The sequence below is a fragment of the Odocoileus virginianus genome, unplaced genomic scaffold (genome assembly GCF_023699985.2).
Source record: "Odocoileus virginianus isolate 20LAN1187 ecotype Illinois unplaced genomic scaffold, Ovbor_1.2 Unplaced_Scaffold_2, whole genome shotgun sequence".
NCBI classification, from domain to species: Eukaryota; Metazoa; Chordata; class Mammalia; order Artiodactyla; family Cervidae; genus Odocoileus; species Odocoileus virginianus.
Window position 1 is genome coordinate 921,619 of NW_027224264.1, and position 23,788 is coordinate 945,406.

Sequence of the window (23,788 nt, forward strand, 5' to 3'; positions counted from 1 at the left end):
GGAAAACACGCAAACTTGTGCATTAGATCCTGGAACTCTAGCACTTTATTCTCAAAAGGAAATTTTACACACTAAAGTTACCTTTGACTTCATGAAAAAGCTAGAAAATGTTTGAACTTTCTCCAAAAATAATACAAGCTGAAAGATATAACTGGACACTTGTAGGATTAGATATACATGTGGCTGATAAATTTCTACAATGGATTATTTCTTCCAAAAAATATAAGATATTATTAACACATTATGGGAAGATTCTCTAGCCTTTCAAGGACTAGTTCAGGACAATAAATATGTCATTCTATAGCATACCACTTGGTGCCTCTGTCAGATGCAGACTACTAGGCCAGGGGGACCAAAAGGCAGACACATTTTACATGGCATTACAGGTATGTTTTTTAAAAACCAGTTTTTTAAAAAGGAAGATGATTAAAAAAAGGAAGGGGATTAAAATGAAACAAGAGTAAAACATAAAACATATATGGCCAAGAACATTTAGCATGAATTTTTTATACTGTAAATAAGTTTACCTGTGAGTATAGTGAACTCTTTCCATAAATCTATTTGAGAAGTCAGGTCTCCAGTATGCTTTAGAAAAGCTTTTGTTGAAACTGAAGTATATTGATAAAGTGATTTAATATAGTTGAAAACAAGCTGCAGCACTCTAGCTGAGCCCCCTGAAACCCTGTGTTAGAGAAACATCTATATGGCATTATAGGAAACATTTACTGTAATTTGCCATCAATCTTTAAAAATAATAATGTTATGCTCCCAACATTGTTGTCTTTGTTAGTGCATGACTACTATTTTATTCATGCGGTTTGTTGTGCTTATATGAATTATTCCCAATTCTACAACAATGTCCTAGGCTTTCATATCCTTTAAGTAAAAGATACTGAAACTATGGGTTGAACAACACACACACACACACACACACACACACACCCCTCTTCAGCTACGTCTACAAGGAAAGGAGGTCAGAAAGGCGCATTTTGTGTTGCTGTTTAACTTTTAATTCCCAAGGGTACTTGTTTGAGTGCAAGTGCATGTGTCCTGCTTTGAGGAGGAGGGACTGTTTGGAGAACCCAGAACTTTGGTGTGCAATAAAAGATTTGCAAAGTACTCCTAGGGACAGGAGGGAGATCCAGATGGTAGAGTAAGAGGATGCGGAGGTCACATCCCTCTAGGAACATATCAAAAATACATGTACAAGACTTTCCTGGTATTCCCATGGCTAGGGCTCCACACTCCCTGCACACAGCATCTGGGTTTGATCCCTGGTCGGGGAACTAGGTCCCATGTGCTGCAACTAAGAGCTCGTATGCCGCAACTAAAGATCCCACACGTTGTAACGAAGACTGAAGATTCTCTGTGCTGCAACTAAGAACTGGCACAGCCAGAATGAATAAATTATTATTTTAAAAAGGACATCTACATGTGGAACAATCCTCCCTGAAAACTAAATGTAAACTAGTAGAAGGACTCTTGTACGACCAAGGCTGTAAGAAAGATACCCACATAATGGGTAGGACAGAGAGAAAAGTCTCTGGTTGGGACCTGCGTTCCTGGGAGTAGACTTGAAGGAATAGGGAGACCACATGGGCAGATACCAGCCCTGGGGAGGGAGCAGCGTGAACCATGGACTGGACAGCCCAGTCTGTGAGTACTGTGCGGAGAAGACAAACCTCCTTTAGCTGTCTGGGGGACCGCTGAATCAGATAGAAAGTCTGGTGAAGCCTGGACTCTGCTTGTGGGAAGACTGGACTTACTGACTTGCCCCCAGGCAGGGCAGAAAGACATCTGCCCTAGCAGATGCTGGGGTTCCTCAGACCACCTTGCCATCCACCACAGCCTGAGCTGAGTGAACGCTCTGGCCCCGCGCACTCCAGGCCACAGCATGGCACTGGATCTGGAGAACAGAGGATTGAGAGAAAAGATTGGATCATGGGACGCGGAACTGACCCAGAGTAGCGGGGCAGGGCCCCAGTGGAATCGTGGTAGCTGTGATTGACACTTCCCCAGGCAGCACCTCCGAAGCAGCCCAGATCGCTGAGGGCAGCTGCTCTGCCACAGTGGACTACTTGATACACGCAGAGACTCCAAGCGGGTCCTACCAGACCTGCGGAGCAGTTCCGCAAGACAGCAGGGGTGGTGGAGGCAGTGGGCAGTGATCAACTGTGAGTGATGAAGGGGGCTCACACCGGAGCTGCCTCTGAGTAGAGCTGCAGACCCCTATACGGGCAGCGCATGAGACCTCTGTCTGCACATGGGCCCCACTTATTGCACCGCTCCCTTCCTCTGAGGCAAATGTCCCAGTGCGGGGTGAGGGAAAAACCACACACTTAAAAGGAAACACAGCCAGTTTGAGCCCCACCCTCAAGGCTTCTGTTCCAGCAACTTGGTATCAGACCCTGTTCCTGACAGAGCAGATAACCACTGAGCAGAGAGGAAGCCCCACCTCACACCCTGACCAGCTCCAGCGCCTCCATTTCCAGCCCCACACCCTACCAAGGCAATCGCTGCCAGCATACCCTGAGGAAAAATTCTGATCTGTATCCACATCAAATCCAGTTGTCCCATCAAAGGCACTAGGCACAATCAGTCTGTATAGAGATGCTCCCACATAAGAAAGCTCTTTCAAGACTATAATAGGTAACTGCTACATAGGGTTGCACAGAGTCCAACATGACTGAAGCAACTAAGCAGGCACACACAGATGGAGAAACTTGAGCAAAATTAAAATGCAGAGGAGCTACTCACAATGGAAAGAACAAGAGAAAAGCCCTGAAAAAATGAATACTGAAACAGAAATAAACAAATTATCAGATAATAATTTATCAGATAAAGAATTCAAAACATTGGTATAAAAATGTTAACTAAATTATGGAAAAGAATCGATCTAAACAATGAACACTTTAACAAGGAAGTAGCCCAATCAGAAATGAATAATTCAAAAGCTGAAACAAAAAGACCCACTAGAGGGAATGAAGAGCAGCCTGAGTGATACAGAGAACACATAGTGGTCTGGAAGATAGAATAATACCAACCACTGAATCAGAACAGCAGAAAGAAGAATACATTTTAAAAAAGGAATACAACTTAAGAGATCTCTAAGATAACATTAAACTTTCCAACATTTGCACTATTCAGAGTCCAAAAACAGAAAATAGACAGAAGGGTGTCAAAAATGTATTTGAGGAAATTATGACTAAAAAACTCCCCCAAATCAAGAAGGAAACAGATATCCAGGTACAGGAAGCACAGATGATCCCAAACAAGATAAGCCCAAACAGACCCATATCAAGAAATTTCATAATTAAAATGGCAGAAGTTAAAGATAATGAGAGAATTCTAAAGCAGGAGAGAAAAAACAGAGCCATATACAAGAGAATTTCCATAATGCTATCAGTGGATCTCTCCATAGAAACTGTGCAGGCCAGATGGAGTAGCATAATATTTTCAAAGTCCTAGAAGGGAAAAACCTGCAACCTAGTATACTTTACCCAGCAAGATTATCATTTAGAATCGATGGAAAACAAGTAATAAAATGGCAATAAGTACATACCTATCAATAATTACTTTAAATATCAATGGACTAAATGCTCCAATCAAAAGACAGGATGGTTGATTAGATTTTTTTTTAAAAATAAACAAAACCCTTCTGTATGCCAACAAATTGGACAACCTATAAGAAATAGACACATTTCTTAAAAGATACAATCTGCCAAGACCGAATCAAGAAGAAACAGACAATATGACCAGAGTGACCACTAGTAGTAAAAATGAAGGTGTAATTACAAAACTCCCAGCAAACAAAAGTCCAGGACCAGACAGCTTCACAGGGGAATTCTACCAAACATATAAAGAAGAACTAATACCTATCCTCCAACTATCCTAAAAAGTTGAAGAGGATGGAACATCCCCAAATTCATTCGAGGCCACCATTACCCCGATACCAAAATCAGACAAAGGCACAACTGAAAAGAAGAAAATTACAGGCCAATGTGTTTGATGAAATATACATGCAAAATTCCTCAATAAAATATTAGCAAACCGAATCCAACAATACACAGAAAGAATGAGATACCATGACCAAGCTGGAATTATTCCAAGGATACAAGGATGCTTCAGAATTCACAAATCAATCAATGTGATACACAACATAAACAAAAGGAGGAATGGAAATAGAAGCCACATGATCATCTCAATAGACATAGAAAAGGCATTTGACAAAAATTTAACATCCATCAGTGACACAAACTCTCATTAAAGTGGGTAGAGGGAACATATCTCAACATAATAAAGACCATTTATGACACACACCACAGCTAACATCATACTCAATGGTGAAAAAGAAAGCTTTTCCTCTAAATTCAGGAACAAGACAAGGATGTCCACTTCTATTTAACATTGTATTGGAAGTCCTAGCCACAGCAATCAGATATGAAAAGAAATAAAAGGCATCCAAATTGGAAAGGAAGAAGTAAAACTGTCACTATTTGCAGATGACATGATGCTTCATATAGAAAACCCTCAAGTCTTCATCCCCAAACTACTAGAACTAACAAATGAACTCCACAAAGTTGCAGGATACAAGACTAATGTACAGAAATTGGTTGCTTTTCTATACATTAATAATTATCAGAAAGAGAAAGAATAAAATATCTAAGAATAAACTTAACCAAGGAGGTGAAAGACCTATACTCTGAAAACTATAAAACACTGATGAAAGAAACTGAAGATGATACAAAGAAATGGAAAGATATCCCATGCTCTTGGATTGGAAGAATTAATATTGTTAAAATGGCCATACTACCCAAAGCAATCTACAGATTTAATGCAATCCCTATCAAAATACCCATGACATTTTTCACAGAACTAGAACAATAATTCCAAAATTCATATGGAACCACAAAAAAAACCCTGAATTGCCAAAGCAATCTTCAGAATAAACAAAGCTAGAGATATCATGTTCCCAGAGTTCATACTATAATATAAAGCTACAGTAATCAAAATGCATAGTACTGGCACTAAAACAGACATACAGATCAATGGAACAAGATAGAAAACCCAGAGATAAATTCATGCACCTATGGTCACCTAATCTATGACAAAGAAGGCAAAAATATACAATGGAGAAAAGACAGACTCTTCAACAAGTGCTATTGGGAAAACTAAACAGATACATGCAAATCAATGAGGTCAAAACATTTCCTCACACTATATACAAAAATAAACTCAAAATGGATTAAAGACCTAAATGTAAGACCTGAAACCATAAAACTCCTAGAAGAAAACATAGGCAGAACACTCTTTGATATAAATCACAGCAATATTTTTTTTGGATTTGTCTCCTAAGGCAAAAGAAATAAAAGCAAAAATAAACAAATTGGACCTAATCAAATTTAAAAGCTTTTTCATAGTGAGGGAAATCAGTGACTAAATGAAATATCTGCCTACTTAAAGGAAGAAAATATTTGCAAACAATATGACCAACAAGGAGTTAATATCCTAAAATATACAAAGAGCTCTTATAATCAATACAAAAAAATTAACAACCCAATCAAAAAATGGACAGAAGACTTAAACAGACATTTCTCCAAAGGAGATGTACAGATGGCTAACAGGCACATGAAAAGATGCTCAACACTGCTAATTATTAGGGAAATGCAAATCAAACAAAAATGAGATATAACCTCACAACTATCAGAATGGCTATCATCAAAAAGTCTACAAATAACAAATGCTAGAATGAATGTGGAGTGAAGGGATCCTTGTACACTGTTGGTGGAAATGTAAATTGGTGCACACACTGTGGAAAATAGTATGGTGTTGCCTCAAAAAAAAATATTAAACTATCATATGATCCAGCTATCCAACTCCTGGGTATATAAATGGAAAAAATGAAAAGTTACATGCACCCCAATGTTTACAGCATCTTTACTTACAATGATCAAGAAATGGAAGGAGCCCTACTGCCCATCAACAGATGATTGGCTTCAGATGTGGTATATACACATATATTCCACTGTGTGTGTGTGTATATATATATACACACACACATACAATGGAATATTACTCAGCCATAAAAAGAATAAAATGATTGCCACTGTTTGCAGCAACATGGATGGACCTAGAGAATATTATGCTTAGTGAAATAAGTCAGACAGAGAAAGACAAATACTTGTATGATGTAATTTATATATGGAATCTAAAAAACAATACAAATGAATACATATGGAAAACAGAAGCGGATTCACAGATACAAAAAACAAACTAATGGTTACCAGTGTGGAAAGGGAAGTAACAAATTAGAAATATGGGGTTAAAAGATTAAATAGATAAGCAACAATATATATTGTATAGCAAAGAGAATTATAGCCATTATAATAAGTTATACTGAAGTATAGTCTGTAAAAATACTGAATCACTATGCTGTAAATGGCAATCCACTCCAGTATTCTTGCCTGGGAAATCCCATGGACAGAGGATCCTGGTGGGCTACAGTCTATGGGGTTGCAAGAGTCAGACATGACTTAACGATAAACCACCACCATGCTGCACACAACTATTTAATGCTGTAAATCAACTATACTTCAATAAAATTTTTTTAAAAATGCAGAACACTATGGAGACAGGTAAGAAGATTAAGTCTGAAATTAAGTAATGATGGCAGCTAGAATGTTTTGGAAAATAGACGTTAAGGATAAAGCAAGAGAAAACTGATAAAACATGGTGGATATGGTGACTTTTTATATTGGTTGTGGGACTAGAAAATGGATAACTATGGACGACTATTCACATGGGGAAGACATGACAATACATGTAGTAGGAGAATAAAAGGTTTAAAAGGAATTACAAGAATAAAATAAGATAAAAAATACAGTGCAGAAAATGGCAAAAAAAAAAAAAGTGCTCTTAGGGAAAGGATACCACTCTTAGCACTGAGATCTTTAATCAGGACAGCTGTTACTTAAACAACTGGCCTTGAAAAAAGAACATTATATAGAAAGAAAAGACTCAAAGAAGGATGCTGAGATAACAGAGAAAAAAATTAAAAAAAAAAAAAAAGACCCAAAGAAGGGTGCTGAGATAACAGTAAAGACATTGGATTCTAAACTCAGTTCTGCCTGTAGTTACGTCTACTATGCAAAGCAAGTCACTTAACCTTCTTGCACTTTCCTTTTCAACTATAAAACAAGGGTAACAATAGCTGCTACCTCATAAAACTGTTATGAGGATAAAAGACATTAAAATATTTTGAAATTGTAAATGCTTTCTAAGTGCAGATGATTATTGTTAACATACATGTCAAAAACTGAAACTTATAATGCAGAAAACTGGGAATTAACTATTTGAATTACAACAGAATTCTTTGCAAGTACTTTAAATGGAAAAACGTGGTTTACAAATTTTATAGACACACACTTTAACCACTTTCCAGGAGTAGATGCTCTTTTGCAAAATATAGGTCAAGTTTTACTTGGGATGGCTAATTGTTCCTCATTTATTGCATAATTTGAATTCACTGACTCGTAAACAGCTAGAATGGACCTTAGAGACAAGCTTGTCCAACTGACAATGAAATCTTACCTGGCAATTGGAAATACATAACAGATAAAAGCCTTATCTATTTCTAATTGTCAGGTAAGATTTTATTTGCAAACAGTATTCCACTTCCCATGACCCCTCCCCCACCAAAAGGTTTACGAGCTGAAGGGGAACAGAATTTGCCACCCCAAAATATTCCTCTTTGGCATAAGGATCATCGTGAGTTGATTATTCTTGAGAAACAGCAGACATAGGAAAAGATCTGACAAGTGAGTAGGACTTACCCTTTTATAAGAGACCCTTTAGCAAGTTAAAAATGACAAGTTAAAAGTTATCCTTTGCAAGACTTCTAAGGGCAATCTCCATTTGTATGGGTATCTCCCCCTCTCTGGGCTTCCCAGATAGCTCAGTGGCAAAGAACCCGCCTACAAATGTAGGAGACGACAGAGACCCGGGTTCACTTCCAGGTCAGGAAGATCCCCTGGAGAAGGGCATGGCAACCCACACCAGTATTCTTGCCTGGAGAATCCCATGGACAGAAGAGCCTGGTGGGCTTACAGTCCATGGGGTTGCAAAGAGTTGGACAAGACTGAGCGATTGACCACACAAGCACTCATTCTCTCTACCAGGAAGAGAAGGGTAAGTCTAAATCTTTAGAAGCTCTGATCAGAGAAGGAAATGACTTAAATCTGCATAAACTATACTATTTACTGTGCTTTTCCTAATACCCTCCCTTGACTGACTCCCCTTACATGTTTTGTCTTCACATGACTTAGGTCATTTTGGAGAGTTGCTCAGTTTTCCTGGGTATCTCCCATGAATACAGGAGGAATACATGTTATTTAACTTGCTTGTTTTTCTCCTGTTTATCTTTCTTTTTATTACAAGGGGGTCTCATCCAAGAACCTAGAAGGGTAGAGGGAAAATTATTTTTCCTCCCCTGCAAAGCCAACTCCCTTTTCTTTTTCCAGAGGAGAAATTGGAGCCTAGAGAGGTGAAGCTACAGTCACAGTTTAGTCTTGGCTGAAGTATCTTCAAGACAGGCTGTAAACTGTGTCATATTAATCAGCTATACATTGTGAAGTCAGGTGGGCCTTAGAAAGCATCACTACGAACAAAGTTAGTGCAGGTGATGGGATTCCAGTTGAGCTATTTTAAATCCTGAAAGATGCTGCTGTGAAAGTGCTACCCTCAGTATGTCAGCGTATTTGGAAAACTCAGCAGTGGCCACAGGACTGGAAAAGGTCAGTTTTCATTCCAATCCCAAAGAAAGGCAATGCCAAAGAATGCTCAAACTACCGCACAATTACACTCATCTCACACGCTAGTAAAGTAATGCTCAAAATTCTCCAAGCCAGGCTTCAGCAGTACGTGAACCGTGAACTTCCAGATGTTCAAGCTGGTTTTAGAAAAGGCAGAGGAACCAGAGATCAAATTGCCAACATCCGCTGGGTCATTGAAAAAGCAAGAGAGTTCCAGAAAAACATCTATTTCTGCTTTATTGACTACGCCAAAGCCTTAGACTGTGTGGATCACAATAAACTGTGGAAGATTCTGAAAGAGATGGGAATACCAGACCACCTGACCTGCCTCTTGAGAAACCTGTATGCAGGTCAGGAAGCAACAGTTAGAACTGGACATGGAACAACAGACTGGTTCCAAATAGGAAAAGGAGTACATCAAGGCTGTATATTGTCACCCTGCTTATTTAACTTCTATGCAGAGTACATCATGAGAAATGCTGGGCTGGAGGAAGCACAAGCTGGAATCAAGATTGCCAGGAGAAATATCAGTAACCTCAGATATGCAGATGACACCATCCTTATGGCAGAAAGTGAAGAAGAACTAAAGAGCCTCTTGATGAAAGTGAAAGAGGAGAGTGAAAAAGTTGGCTTAAAGCTCAACTTTCAGAAAACTAAGATCATGGCATCTGGTCCCATCACTTCATGGCAAATAGATGGGGAAATAGTGGAAACAGTGTCAGACTTTATTTTTCTGGGCTCCAAAATCACTGCAGATGGTGAATGCAGCCATGAAATTAAAAGACGCTTACTCTCTTGGAAGGAAAGTTATGACCAACCTAGACAGCATATTGAAAAGCAGAGACATTACTTTGCCAACAAAGGTCCGTCTAGTCAAGGCTATGGTTTTTCCAGTGGTCATGTATGGATGTGAGAGTTGGACTATAAAGAAAGCTGAGCGCTGAAGAATTGATGCTTTTGAACTGTGGTGTTGGAGAAGACTCTTGAGAGTCCCTTGGACTGCAAGGAGATCCAACCAGTCCATCCTAAAGGAGATCAGTCCTGGGTATTCATTGGAAGGACTGATGCTGAAGCTGAAACTCCAATACTTTGGCCACCTGATGTGAAGAGCTGACTCATTGGAAAAGACCCTGATGCTGGGAGGGATTGGGGGCAGGAGGAGAAGGGGATGACAGAGGATGAGATGACTGGATGGCATCACCGACTCGATGGACATGAGTTTGAGTAAACTCCGGGAGTTGGTGATGGACAGGGAGGCCTGGCGTGCTGCGATTCATGGGGTCGGACATGACTGGGCGACTGAACTGAACTGATACATTGTTTACATGGTTGTACAGTCAGCAGATGTTGACTAGAAAATATCTTAGTTCTTTTTCTTCAACTTTGCAGAGGTAGGTTTTGTAGGATGAACATAAAGGAAATGTCACTTCTCCCTAAGGCCAGCCTTTTGCAAAAATTGTAAAGGAGACAAGGGCTGTCTTTATTTTCCTTTGGACTTTCCTGGTGGCTCAGCTGGTAAAGAATCTGCTTGCAATGCAGGAGACCTGGGTTCGATCCCTGGATTGGGAAGATCCCTGGAGAAGGGAATGGCTACCCACTCCAGTATTCTGGCCTGGAGAATTCCATGGACTGTACCATCCATGGGGTTGCAGAGAACCGGACACGACTGAGCAACTTTCGCTTACTGTCCTTTAGTTTTTGGTCTCTCCACCCACCCTTGTCATTCCTGGTGCTCTATTTGGGCATCCAACCCACAGGAATTCAGTCCCCTCATCTACCCAATAAACTTTCTCCACATTCAAATTGCTACTGACAATGCTGGATTTACCTCAGCCTTATGTTCCTGGAGTACAGAGCTGATTAAGGGACCCCCCAAGCTTTGGCTTTCAGACGTCCTTCCACCCTTTTATGCTTTAGGAAGTGGCTTACCACAAAACAAATAAACAGAAATAACCAAGTTGAAAACCTCTTTGCCTATGACTTATTAGATTAAAATTCTCTGTCCTTTTTTTCTCAGGACTCCCACAGAATTGTGCTGAAAGGCCAGATACAGATTCTCCAATTTCCCATTCTCTCTCATAAATAATTAGCTGAGATTAGGACTATTTGTTTCTCTTCAACTAGATAGACACAGAAAATATTTCCTGTTCATCTGAGTGATGGAGATTTCCTGAGCACAAAACAATCATGTAAATCACGTATTCCTCCTATAAGTCTTGGGCAAAACCACCTGGCCCACACACTCTGATCTTTGAATCTGGGGTGTTCTGTCTATAGCTATGGCCTGAATAAAATAGCTTTTCTTGTTGGCTCAGTTTTGTCTTTGATACCCCCTTAGAAAACCTCTTTAGCAATTTATATGTTTTGTTTGTGTCACATTATTACAATAACAGATGAAAAAACAAAAGAGGTAGAACCAGGTGTCCTTGGTTCTAGTCCCAGTTCTCTCTGTGTGTTCTCGACCCTTCTGGACATCAGTTTCTTCATCTTTAAATAAAGACGTTGGATTTGATAATCTTTAAGATTTTAACATTCTGTATCTGTTGATAAATTACACTGCAGTTATTCGTAGTTCAGTTTATGGACATTACATGACTCAGGTCTGGGAACAAGTCTTTCATTTGTTTATATCCCCTTCTTTGTTTAAACCAGTTGTTACATAATATTTATGAGCTAAAGAGAATGAGTTATGACTAGTTTGTCAGCTTCTAAGGTAGTAGGGCCTGTTTTAGAACAATACTTTCAATACTACATTACTGAACAATGGATAACTGATTTTTCTGGTAGATTCCAACATGTGGTTATGACTTATGTCTTCTTTTTGAAATTAAATTTAAATTATTCAAATAAATTTCAAAAAGAAAATTCTAGCACACTAAATGTCTATAATCAAATATTCTTTTTTTTTTCCATTTTGAAAACTAAGTGGTAAGAAAATTCTTTCATCTCCTAATGAGAAGCAGATACACACAGCTACTGTTAATGGGGGACCAATTCCAGTAGAATTTGATTATTTTTAAAGTGCCATTCTATTTATCCATGCCTTTGATGATGAAGATGATGATAATTTAAAAATAATAGATGCTAAATTGGTAAGTAAAGAGAGATCAAACTTTAAAGAGAGAAAACATCTAAACGCTAAGGAGGACATCATCTGAAATGAAAAAGTTGATGTCAGTTTGAAAGCAGGATCTGTAGTAGATAGTAGGATGCCAATAAACTCAAGGTAACTTTCCAATCATTTGACCCTATAATAATTATTTTTCTAAATTAAAAAATATACTTAACACTGTGCTATATGCTTTTCATCCATTGTCTCACTTACTCTTAAACCACTATGTGAGACAGTTACTATTATTATCACCCTTACGTTGCAGATGAGGATACTGGTTCAGCAAGGCATGTGTGCATTCTAAGTGCTTCAGTCATGTCTGACTCCTTGAGACCCTATGGACTGTAGCACGCCAGGCTCCTCTGTCCATGGACTTCTCCAGGCAAGAATACTGGAGTGGGTTGCCATGCCCTTCTCCAGGGGATCTTCCTGACCCAGGACTGAACCTGAGTCTCTATGTCTCCTGCGTTGGCAGGCAGGTTCTTTACCACTAGTGCCACCTGGGAAACCCTGGTTCAGCAAGACTGTGTTACTTAATTGCCTGAGGTTAGAGAGCCAGTAAATGACAAAATCAGTCAGTATTCAAAGCCAAATCTGACTCCAGAGTCCAGGCTCTTAACTACAATGCTATATTGTCCAATTCTCTAGGAGAGTAAAGAAAACAATGTAAAAAGAATGATCTGGTTTTCAAGTTTATATTAAGACATGTTTTTAGAACTGTATTTATGGGCTTGTGTGATGTCTAGAAAATTGTAAACGGATACACTGACCATTTGAAAATACCCTTACAGTATATTACATCTTCTGCAAGGATTGGTTTAGTATACACATGACATTATAAAAGAGGCACTATGTTTTTACTTGGTAAGTTATATGCAGTAAAGACCTAATAGAGCAGGACTATGATGTGCAGTTCTTATTAAGGTTTTGTTTAGACTTTCATAAAAAGTCAGTTTAAGAAAATAACTTGGGATATATGGCATCAACCTTTAATGATTTTTCTTAATAAGTATTAAATTGAAATTGCTTTGGCCTGTTTCTTGTTGTAACTGAGCGTAAACTTAAAAACATTTTTCATTTATGAAACTTGTCACAATACATTAAAATAGAGGTATACAGAGTTTGTCCATAGGGTCACAAAGAGTTGGACATGCATACAGAATTTATCTAAAATATATCATGAATAGACACTGAGGTTCTGCTTTCAGTGTGTGAAATGTTTTTTGTGATTTTTATTTACATTTCATGTGTGAATTTCAGTAGAATGCAAAAGTTAAGAGACAGATCTCTGCAATCAGACCACCAATTTCTAGCTTTGTTACCTTGGGAAAATTACTTAAACTCTCTGTGCTTAAATTTCTCATTTGGGAAATGGGGACCACAGTGTTACTTTCATGATATAATATATGTTAAGTGAAAGTCGCTCAGTCGTGTCTGACTCTTTGTGACCCCATGGACTACACAGTCCATGGAATTCTCCAGGCCAGAATACTGGAGTGGGTAGCTATTCCCTTCTCCAGGGGATCGTCCCAACCCAGGAATCGAACCCAGCTCTCCTGCATTGCGGGCGATTCTTTACCAGCTGAGCCATAAGAGAAACCCAAGAATACTGGAGTGGGTAGCCTATCCCTTCTGCAGTGGATCTTCCTGACCCAGGAATCGAACCAGGGTCTCCTGCATTGTAGACAGATTCTTTACCAACTGAGCTATCAGGGAAGCCCTACATATTAAGTGTCTGGAATAATTTTTGGCACATGGTAATTATTTAATACAATTTAGTCATCATCATCATCGTCAAACTATTTTTTTGGAGAGGACTATAGAAACCTGAATTAGAATAAAAAAATGAATATCCTTTGATGACAGCTATGCGATAACCTGTTATTTTTAACCAAACAGATAATTCATGATTTCAGTGTACCTGGCAAAACCTAGGCATATGATGCCAAGTGGTGGCTCTTGCATTTGCAGATCGAAAGGAATGAAATAAATAGTAGGAGAGAAAGTAAGGGAGAAAATATCCAAGCTCAAGTGTATTCAGACCCTTTCCTCTGCCTACTGTGACCTCTGTACTACCCTCAACCCCTCTCAGCAGCAACAATGAAATTGCTGGGAAAGGTCAGCTCAGGCTAGAAACAGTAATTCTAAGGAAGGACATAAAGCAAACTGCATTGTGAATTGAAAACTAGAATAAACCATAATGTTTTTCTGAACCTTAACCATTAATTTTTAACTGAAGCATAGACCAAGGCAAAGTTCCTTTTTCAAAAGCAAAGAAAAATAAAACAAGACCCCAAAATAACTCCAAGAAAGGAACTAAAAACACAAGCATAGTAATCAGAATAACTATAAAAATCTATTTTCAACTAGTGAACCAAAACTGATTTTCCACCCCTAAAAATTATAAGCTTCTTAAGGGTAGGGTTTGAGTCATTCATTTATTCATTTGTTTATATTTGATCTAAAAATATTTTTAGGGTCGTAGTGGTTATACATTTTGTTTGCAACTTTTACTTTTGGAACTGCTGTACTGATATTTTACATGGCTCTTCTATACTGTATCTTATATCAAGACAAATCAAGAGAAATCACAATATAAATTTCCAATATTTGAATTGTAAGACTAAGATAATTTAGCATGAAATAAGATGTTCAGACTGCTGGTACTGTGATATTTATTGTAAATAAGTCAGGTAGTTCAAACTTAGGTTGGTTAAATTTAACAATTCTATGCTCAAAGTGCTTTTTTCTTTTCCCCAACTAGGAAGAATTCATGTTTCCCAATGAGGAAACAATTCATATTCCCCCACATTGACATAAACATTCACCCTTGTATCACACATAGAAGGCATTTTCTTATTATAAACAGAAGAAATTTCCATATACCCTTTGTAAAATGTTATATACAAATGCTCAGCTTGAACACAGAGAACTTAATCAAAATTCCACGTTGCTTCAGGGTAGCTATATGTAAAATGCAATTTCCATTGTATTGAAACCTCCATCCTGTAAATATTTATCTATTTTGAAAATTGCCAATATATTTGAAAAGTTTAATTGGTTTATACTCAAGGCAATAGAGAATCTCTTTTCACAAGACATTTACATATATTTATTCTGTACACGTAGAGTATTTCTTTTGAGTGATCATGAAATTTAATGTGAAATGAAACCATCCCAGATTTGGTGCTAATGATCAAAATAGAAAAAAAGTAATCAATAATCAATCAATATTTTGATCGGTACCTTTTTTCTCTGATTTATCGGAAACTTTTCCTCCAATTGGAGAGTAAGTGGTATCCATGGATTCGGTCCCTCTGTTCCCCTTGCTAACTCCATTTTCATAGAGCTGTCCTTCAGCGGGTTGCAACTGCCAAGTCAGGCCGAACAAATGTACTGCTGCAAGAAAACAAGCCATAGAAGATTAATTAAATAACTGATGATATTATAAATAATACAAGATTAAGTGGTTATTAAATCATGTTGCAGAAGACTATGTAATGGCATGGGAAATATTTATGATGCATCAAATGAAAAACATCAGGCTACTAAACAGTATGAATAGCATGATCTATATCGTGTGTGTGTGTGTATGTGTGTGTGTGTGTGTGTGTGTACATATGTTGCTGTCTGGAGAAAGGGTTGAGAGGATATACTGCAACATATTAACAGTATGGGGGGATTCTGGAGGAGTTTAATTTTCATCTTTATGATTTCTGTATTGTCTATATTTTTTACAATGAACATGTGTGATGTTTGCCATCTGGGGGAAAAAAAGAAATTTTTGTTTTAAAAGAAATATTTTAAAGGAACAATAGAGTAAAATTGGCTTGGTTGATCAGGGATGGTTTTATGAAGGAAGTAGGATTTGAGATAGACTTTGAAGGATATGTAGGGCAGGTGTCAGGAATGGGTGGGGTGAGGGGGCAGGCTGAACAAAATATGACTTTGTAAAGCACAGGATGTATTTGAGGCAAAGGAAGTTGTTGCAGTTGATTGAAGTTTAACTATGTACAGAAGTTAGTGGAAATTAAGGCCAGAACAGTAGATAAGGGCCATATTGTAGAGGACATTGAATGCCACCCTTAGCTATTTGGATTCAATTTACTGGGCAACTGGGAGGCACTGCCATTTTCTGAATAGATGAGTAATAGGATCAGTTTTCTTTAGGAAGATTAATTTAATAGCAATGAGGAGCACTGATGGTTTCTAGGCAAATAAATGATATCATCAGAGCACCCTTTGTAGAATGATAAATCCAATAGTAATGTGGAGAAGGATGGATTAGAGGCCTAAAGTTCTGGCAAGAACACAAATTGGCATGGCATTGTAATAATGTGGGTGAAAAATGATGAGTGCCTCATTTAGGGTGGTGGCTGTGAGAATGCAAAGAAGGTGATTCTTTAAGGAGAAATTGCATAAACATCATCTCAGGATTTGGCAACAAGCTCTGTGTATGAGTGAGTGGGTGTGTGCTTGCACTAATGTGCACATGTGTAGGTGTGCTGGGGATGGGCATAGGAAAGAGTGACGGAAACCAAAATGATTAAGGTTTTGAGCCTGATAACTGAAAGCATGGTGGAACCATTAACAGAGTGAGGGATCTCACACTTAGCTTAGTACTAGCTACAAATAGTTGGTACCGGATATGTGTTTCTTAAATGCTTACTAGGTGGTCTGGGGAAGGGAGGCATGATGGAGGAATATGTGTGCATGCATGCTAAGTTGCTTCAGTCATGTCCGACTCTTTGCAACCCTATGGACTGTAGCCCGCCAGGTTCCTCTGTCCATGGGATTCTCCAGGCAAGAATAGTGGAGTGGGTTGCCATGCCCTCCTCCAGGGGATCTTCCTGACCCAGGGATCAAACCCACATCTCTTATGTCTCCTGCATTGGCAGGCAGGTTCTTTACTACTAGTGCCACCTGGGAAACCCCAGGAGGAATATAATGAATTCACATTTGGAGATGCCAGGTTCCAGGGACTGAAGGGTTATCTAGAAAGTCATGTCAGACACAAGGGTTTGAAATTCTGGAGAAACATAAAGGCTAGGAAAAGACTGCAGAATCAAATATGCACATAAGCAATAGTTGAAGTGAGGATGATTGAGATTACTGAGTGAAGAGAATGTTAGGAGAAAATAGTGCCTAGGACAGAAGGTGGGGTAATCCTTTGTTTTCTCACTGTAATTTTCAACGTCAACCAAAAGGGAAAAAAACGTTTATCTGTTCATAAGCCATCTCATATTTTCCTTTTTGTTACTAGGCGGGCTGATAGGGGCTAATTTATATGTCTAACACAAATATATAGCATATGAATTAACAACCAAGAACAGGAAAGCTAGCCAGATAGCCTATTTAAAAATCATTCATCCGCTTTGAGTTGAGCCAAAGAGATTTCTAACACCTACCTTCTAATTTATCCTTAAAACTTTTAAGCATTTAATTGGTTTCTACCCTTTTATTTGGATTAAGGCCAGTACTGTCTGATGAATTTCTCTTGCAATTATTGGAAACAACTGAAACTCAGATGATACTGGTTCTGAATAAGGTACAGGATGGCATGCTAATAGAGCTCTATTAGGACATCCCTGAGATTTCCTTGCTGAAAGTACAGTTGGTTTAACATACCCGCTCCAATTAAAGGTATTCACCAGCTTTATAGAAAATTCAGTCTACTCAGTCCCCAAGTAATTTGAATATGATGGATATTAGAAGTTACATTGAAAATGTGTTTGACTTTCTTGGTTCAGATATTTTTTTTGAAATCAGATGGGCCATAAAGAACAAAAGGCATAGTAGTTTTCAGTTTGAAGATCAAGGGCTATTTTATATACTTTATTTAAGGTAAGCTGGTTTCTTGAAGGGGGCTTCCCTTGTGGGAGACCTGGGTTTGATCCCTGGGTTGGGAAGATCCCCTGGAGAAGGGAAAGGCTACACACTCCAGTATTCTGGCCTGGAGAATTCCACAGACTGTACAGTCCATGGGGTCGCAAAGGGTCAGACATGAGGGCACTTAATGAGAGAGAAAATACATGTGCTGAGAATCATTTCAAAATAACAAAATAAGCTTTAATTTTTCATCATAAATGAAATGGACTGCTTCTAGCCAATCAAGACAGATAAAGAGGTAGGCACAATTAGTCAAATACTCTTTGAGGGTGGTAAAACTTTATAATTCTTTTTTTAGTTTAGTTGTATCTTTTCTAGGTAACAAGTTGTTACTTAGTAATGTACATTTGCATGAATACCTAATGAAAGTGACTTGCTACAGACTATGGGTACCATGGCAAGGCTATGGGTTTTTTCTCTCCTCCAAACTGAACTTCAACATACTGAGACGTGAAAAGAAATCAAAGACAGCATTTATGTGCAGGGTAGATTGGGGTAACTAAGCAACTCTAGTGTTTGAGTTCTGTTAGAAATAATAATTTTTTTAACACTAAGACAAATGTATAAAATTATATTGAACTTCAGGATATACCAACACACCCACGGGAAAGATATGGCAGTACTTCTATTATGGGGATGTACTTACTGATTCATTCAACAGTATTTTCAAAGCATATGCTGGGTACATGGAGAATGTTGGGAATACAGGAAAAGGTAATAAACAGTCATGACTGCAAAGGTATTGGCTGACAAATATGGATGTTGGATATAAACAACCAACATAGCCTGTTGAGCATATTGGTTGCATATCAGCCTTGGACACCCAATGAGGAAGATACATAGTTCTTAGCTTCTAGTGGATCACCATCCAGATCTATGTTACATATTTATAGCCACACTTTAAGCATGTTCCCTAAACCCAAGTATAAACATTATGAGCCCACTGGTTAGAAGGGTACAACCAGTAGTGAACAAATAGGGCAGTGTTAAGTTATATTCACATATTAATTCAACAAGTACTTCTTGAATGCCTAGTTTGTGCCAGGCACTGTTTTTCTATTTATAGTAGTGAATAAAAAAACAAAAGCTCTACCCTCCCATGAGTAAATAATGAGTAAATAATTGATGATGTAAAATAATTGATGAGTAAAATAATACCCATCAGTAACAAGTGCTATAAAGGGAAAAAAAATTAGAGTAGTCAGGAAAAACCTCTTGGAGTACGTAATATTTGAACCAAGATTTGAATGAAGTGAGCCCATATGAATATCTAGTTTAAAAACCTCCAAGGAAGAAGGAAAAGGAATTACAGAAAGCCTTGAAGCTTTATATGAACTATGTGAAGAACACTAAGGAGTTAAGTGTGACCAGAGCTCAGTCAGGAAAGAGAAGAGTGGTAGGAAAACTCAAAAACAGGATTGGAACCATGATCCTCTTATCTCTGTGCTCTAGTCTACTTCACAAACTGATCACCAATAAACTACAAGTTATTGTTGTTTAGTTGCCAAGTCACTCTTCACAACCCTATGGACTGCAGCATGCCAGACTTCCCTGTTCATCACTATCTCCTGGAGTTTGCTCAAACTCACATCCATTGATGTGACTTCACATCACATTGATGTGATTTCATCCAACCATCTCATCCTCTGTCGCCTCCTTCTCTTTCCCTCAATCTTTCCCAGCATCAGGGTCTTTTCCAATGAGTTGGCTCTTCTCATCAGGTGGCCAAAGTATTGGAGCATCAGCTTCAGCATCAGTCCTTCCAATGAGTATTCAGGGTTGATTTCCTTTAAGATTGACTGATTTGATCTCCTTGCTGTCCAAGGGACTCTCAAGAGTCTTCTCCAGCACCACAGTTCAAAAGCATCAATTCTTCAGCACTCTCTGCCTTCTTTATGGTCCAGCTCTCACAACTGTACATGTGACTACTGGAAAGACCATAGCCTTGACTATACAGACCTTTGTCGGCAAAGTGATGTCTTTGCTTTTTAACACACTGTCTAGGTTTGTCATAGCTTTCCTGCCAAGAAGCAATCGTCTTCTAATTTCATGGCTGCAGTCACCATCTGCAGTGAGTTTAGAGCCCAAGAAGAGGAAATCTGTCACTGTTTCCACCTTTTCCCCTTCTATTTGCCATGAAGTGATGGGACCAGATGCCATGATCTTAGTTTTTTTTTTTTAATATTTAGTTTTAAGCTGGCTTTTTCACTCTCCTCCTTCACCCTCATCAAGAGGCTCTTTAGTTCCTCTTCACTTTCTGCCATTAGAGTGGTATAGAAAGTAATAAAACGAAATCACACAATGCCAGAACATTTACCTATAAATGAGCACTACTGGTTACAGTAGATCTAATACAATGACTCCTGACTTCAAAGTAAAAATTCTTTTTCCTAAAGACATATATAAAATATATAAAAATATACAAACTCAATGAGTAGAGTTGGACACTACCCAGATCTCTCAAGAAGTACCATTCCAATACTTGCACTGCCCTGAAATTCAATGTCTGGACAGAATGTGTCTGCCTATTCAGATATTCTAGGAGTAATGTCTTTTCAGTTGATTAAGAATGGCAGTTCCTAATGCTCTCCTCACAAATGCTCCGTGTGCTGAGTCCTGTAGATTTTATAATTCTTATCCTTCTTGTTTTATCCAATTGCAAAAAGCTATGCTCTGAAATTATAAATTTATTACAAAGTTAAGGTAACAAATGGAGTATCTCGCTGTCCCCAATTGTCAAACTCAATCAAGCATCTTGGCTCTCAAGGCAGGCTGACTTCATAAGAAGCACTTTTTGCATATTTCTATAGGCTGAAACCTCCAAGTCTCTCTGCAGTTATTTCTCTGCACTCTGTGTTAGGATGTTGGCCTTTTTTTCTCATAATTAAGACTAATGATATCTAGTAATGTTTATAATTAATAATACTTCCCCATTCCAATCCCCTTTGATAGGCAAATATACACCTATAAGGGAGAGACTGCAGAAATGCTTTAGAAGTAGATATAGGAAATGCATGCTGAATGACCTAGGTCTGTACCCTAATAGGGTAGCCACAACGTGGCAACACTTGTCTACCAAGCATTTGAAATATGATTAGTCAGAGTCAAAGACTTAATATAAAGGAGATAATGTAAATTATCCAATTAATAATTTTTGTATTGATTACATGCTGAAATGTTAATATTTTAGATATATATTTGATTACATCAAAATTTATTTAAATTAACTCCACCAGTTCCTTATCACATTTTTAATGTGGCAATTATCAAATTTAAAACTCTATATGTGGTTTGGGTTGTATTTCTGTTGGACAGTGTTGATCTTGACTATCTAGGGCATTTCACAAAGCGGTATGGTCTTTCTCTTTCCGAACTGTGTCACAGAACTTACCATGCTATATTGAGGATATCTACTTATATGAATGCCTCATAATTTTAAGCACTGAAAGGACAGGTACCATGTCTTCTTCACCTTTTTGTCCCTGGTCCCTAACTTGGCACCTGGGAGTCAAGAAGTACTCTTGCTTATACACTGCTGATAGGTCTATAAAGTGGTAAATTGCTTTTGGAAAGCACTTTTGCGATCGCTATTGATTGTCTACCAAAATTTATACTGGGAATGTTCCTTGACCAAGGAATTCTACTTGTAGGAATCTGCCTTAAAGAAATAATCACATACAGGCCTACATTCCTTAACTGCATTTTGCTTTATTGTGCTTCACAGATATTATGATTTTTAAGAATTGAAGGTTTGTGGCAACCCTGTGTCAAGCAAGTCTATCAGCACCATTTTTCCAACAGCATTTGCTCACTTTGTGTCTCTGTGTCACATTTTGGTAATTCTCACAATATTTCAAACTTTTTCATTATTATTATTATATTTGTTATGGTGATCTGTGGTCAGTGATCTTTGATGTTACTACCTTAACTGCTTTGGAATGCCATGAACCATGCCCATATGAGATAGCAAACTTCATTGACAAATGCTGTGTGTGTTCTGACTGTTCTACTGGCCATTCCCCCATCTCTCTTGCTCTCCTCCAGCCTTCCTATTCCCTGAGACACAGCAATGTTGAAACTGGACCAGTTAACCCTACAGTGGACTCTGGGTGTTCAAGTGAAAGGAAGAGTCACACTTTAAACCAAAGCTAGAAATGCTGAAGGTTAGCAAGGATGGCATGTTGAAAGCTGAGACAGGCCTCTTATGCCAGTTAAACAAGCTGTGAATGCAAAGGAAAAGGTCTTGAAGGAAATGACAAGTGCTACTTCAGTGAACACATAAGGAAGTAGAACTGCCTTATTGCTGATTTGTAGAAAGTTTTAGTGGTCTGGAGAAGATCAAACCAGCCACAACATTCCCTTAAACCAAAGCCTCATTCACAGAAAGGACTCCCCTTTCATTCTGTGATGGCTGAGAGCAGTGAGGAAGTTGCAGAAGAAAAGTTTGAAGCCAGCAGACGTTGGTTCATGAAGTTTAAGGCAAGAAGTCGTCTCCATCACTTAAAAGTGCAAGGTGAGGCAGCAAGTGCTGATGTACAAGCTACAGCAAGTTATCCAGAAGAACTTAGTTAAGATAATTATTGAGCTGCCTACATATTAAACAACAGACTTTCGAAGTAGATGAAGTGGCTTTCTGTTGGAAGAAGGTCAATGCCTGGTTTCAAAACTTCAAAGGACAGGCTGACTCTCTTGTTAGGGTTAATGCAGCTGGTGACTTTCAGTTGAAGCCAGTGCTCATTTACCACTCTGAAAATCCTGGGGCACTTAAGAATTATGCTAAATTGACCCAGGCTATGCTCTATAAATGGAACAGCAAAGCCTGGATGACAGCACATCTGTTTACAACATGTTTTACTGAATACTTTAAGCCCACTGTTGAGCACTACTGCTAAAACAAAAAGATTCCTTTCAAAATATTACTGCTCATTGACAATGCACCTGGTCACCCAAGAGCTCTGATGGAGATGTACAATGAGATTAATGTTGTTTTCATGCCTGCTAACACAACATCCATTCTGCAACCCATGGATCAAGGAGTCATTTCAACTTTCAAGTCTCATTATTTAAGAAATACACTTCATAAAGCTACAGCTGCTATAGATAGAGGTTCCTCTGATGAATCTAGGCAAATTAAATTAAAAACCTTCTGGAAAGGATTCTAGATGCCATTAAGAACATTTGTGGTTCATGGGAGGAAGTCAAAATGTCAACATGAACAGGAGTTTGGAAAAAGTTGATTCCAACCCTCTTGGGTGACTTTGAAGGGTTCAGGACTTCAGTAGAGGAAGTAACTGCAGAAATATAAAGGTAGAAATATAGAGAGAACTAGAATCGTAAGTGGAGCCTGAAGATGTGAATGAATTGCTGAAATTTTAAGCTAATACTTTAAAAGAAGAGACATTGCTTCTTATGGATGAGCAAAGAAAGTGGTTTCTTGAGATGGAATCTACTCCTGGTGAAGATGCTGTGAAGATTGTTGAAATGACAACAAAGGACTTAGAATATTACATAAACTTAGTTGATAAAGCAGTGGCAGGTATTTGAGAGGATTGACTCCAATTTTGAAAGAAGTTCTACTGTGGGTAAAATGCTATCAAACAGCATTGCATGCTGCCGCCAAACCATTTGTGAAAGGAAGAGTTACTCCCTGAAGCAAACTTTATTGTTGACTTATTTTAAGAAACTGCCACAGCCACCCCTACCACTACCTAGTTGCCACCACCCTAATCAGTCAGTAGCTGTCAACGAGGAGGCAAGACCATTCATCAGTCAAAAAGATTATGACTTGCTGAAGGATCAGATGATGGTTCTAGCAATGAAGTATTTCTCAATTAAGGTATGTAAATTGTTTCTTTTAGACCAAATGCTATTGTATAATTAATATAAAACATTATGTTATCAACATAACTTTTGTATGCACTGAGAAGCCAAAAAATTCATGTGACTTTTTAATGAAAATATTCACCCTATTGCAGTG

The 23,788-nt window shown here is 38.3% G+C and overlaps 1 protein-coding gene across 2 annotated transcripts in view; it reads right to left on the bottom strand.

Moving 5' to 3' along the window:
* TENM1 (teneurin transmembrane protein 1) overlaps positions 1-23,788 on the bottom strand; it is an 862,693-nt gene that overhangs the window by 292,478 nt on the left and 546,427 nt on the right. For both annotated transcript variants that reach the window (XM_070462280.1, XM_070462279.1), the window contains one exon: positions 15,169-15,321. In XM_070462280.1, coding sequence (XP_070318381.1) covers positions 15,169-15,321 — 153 coding nt within the window. The remainder of the gene's footprint in view (positions 1-15,168; positions 15,322-23,788) is intronic.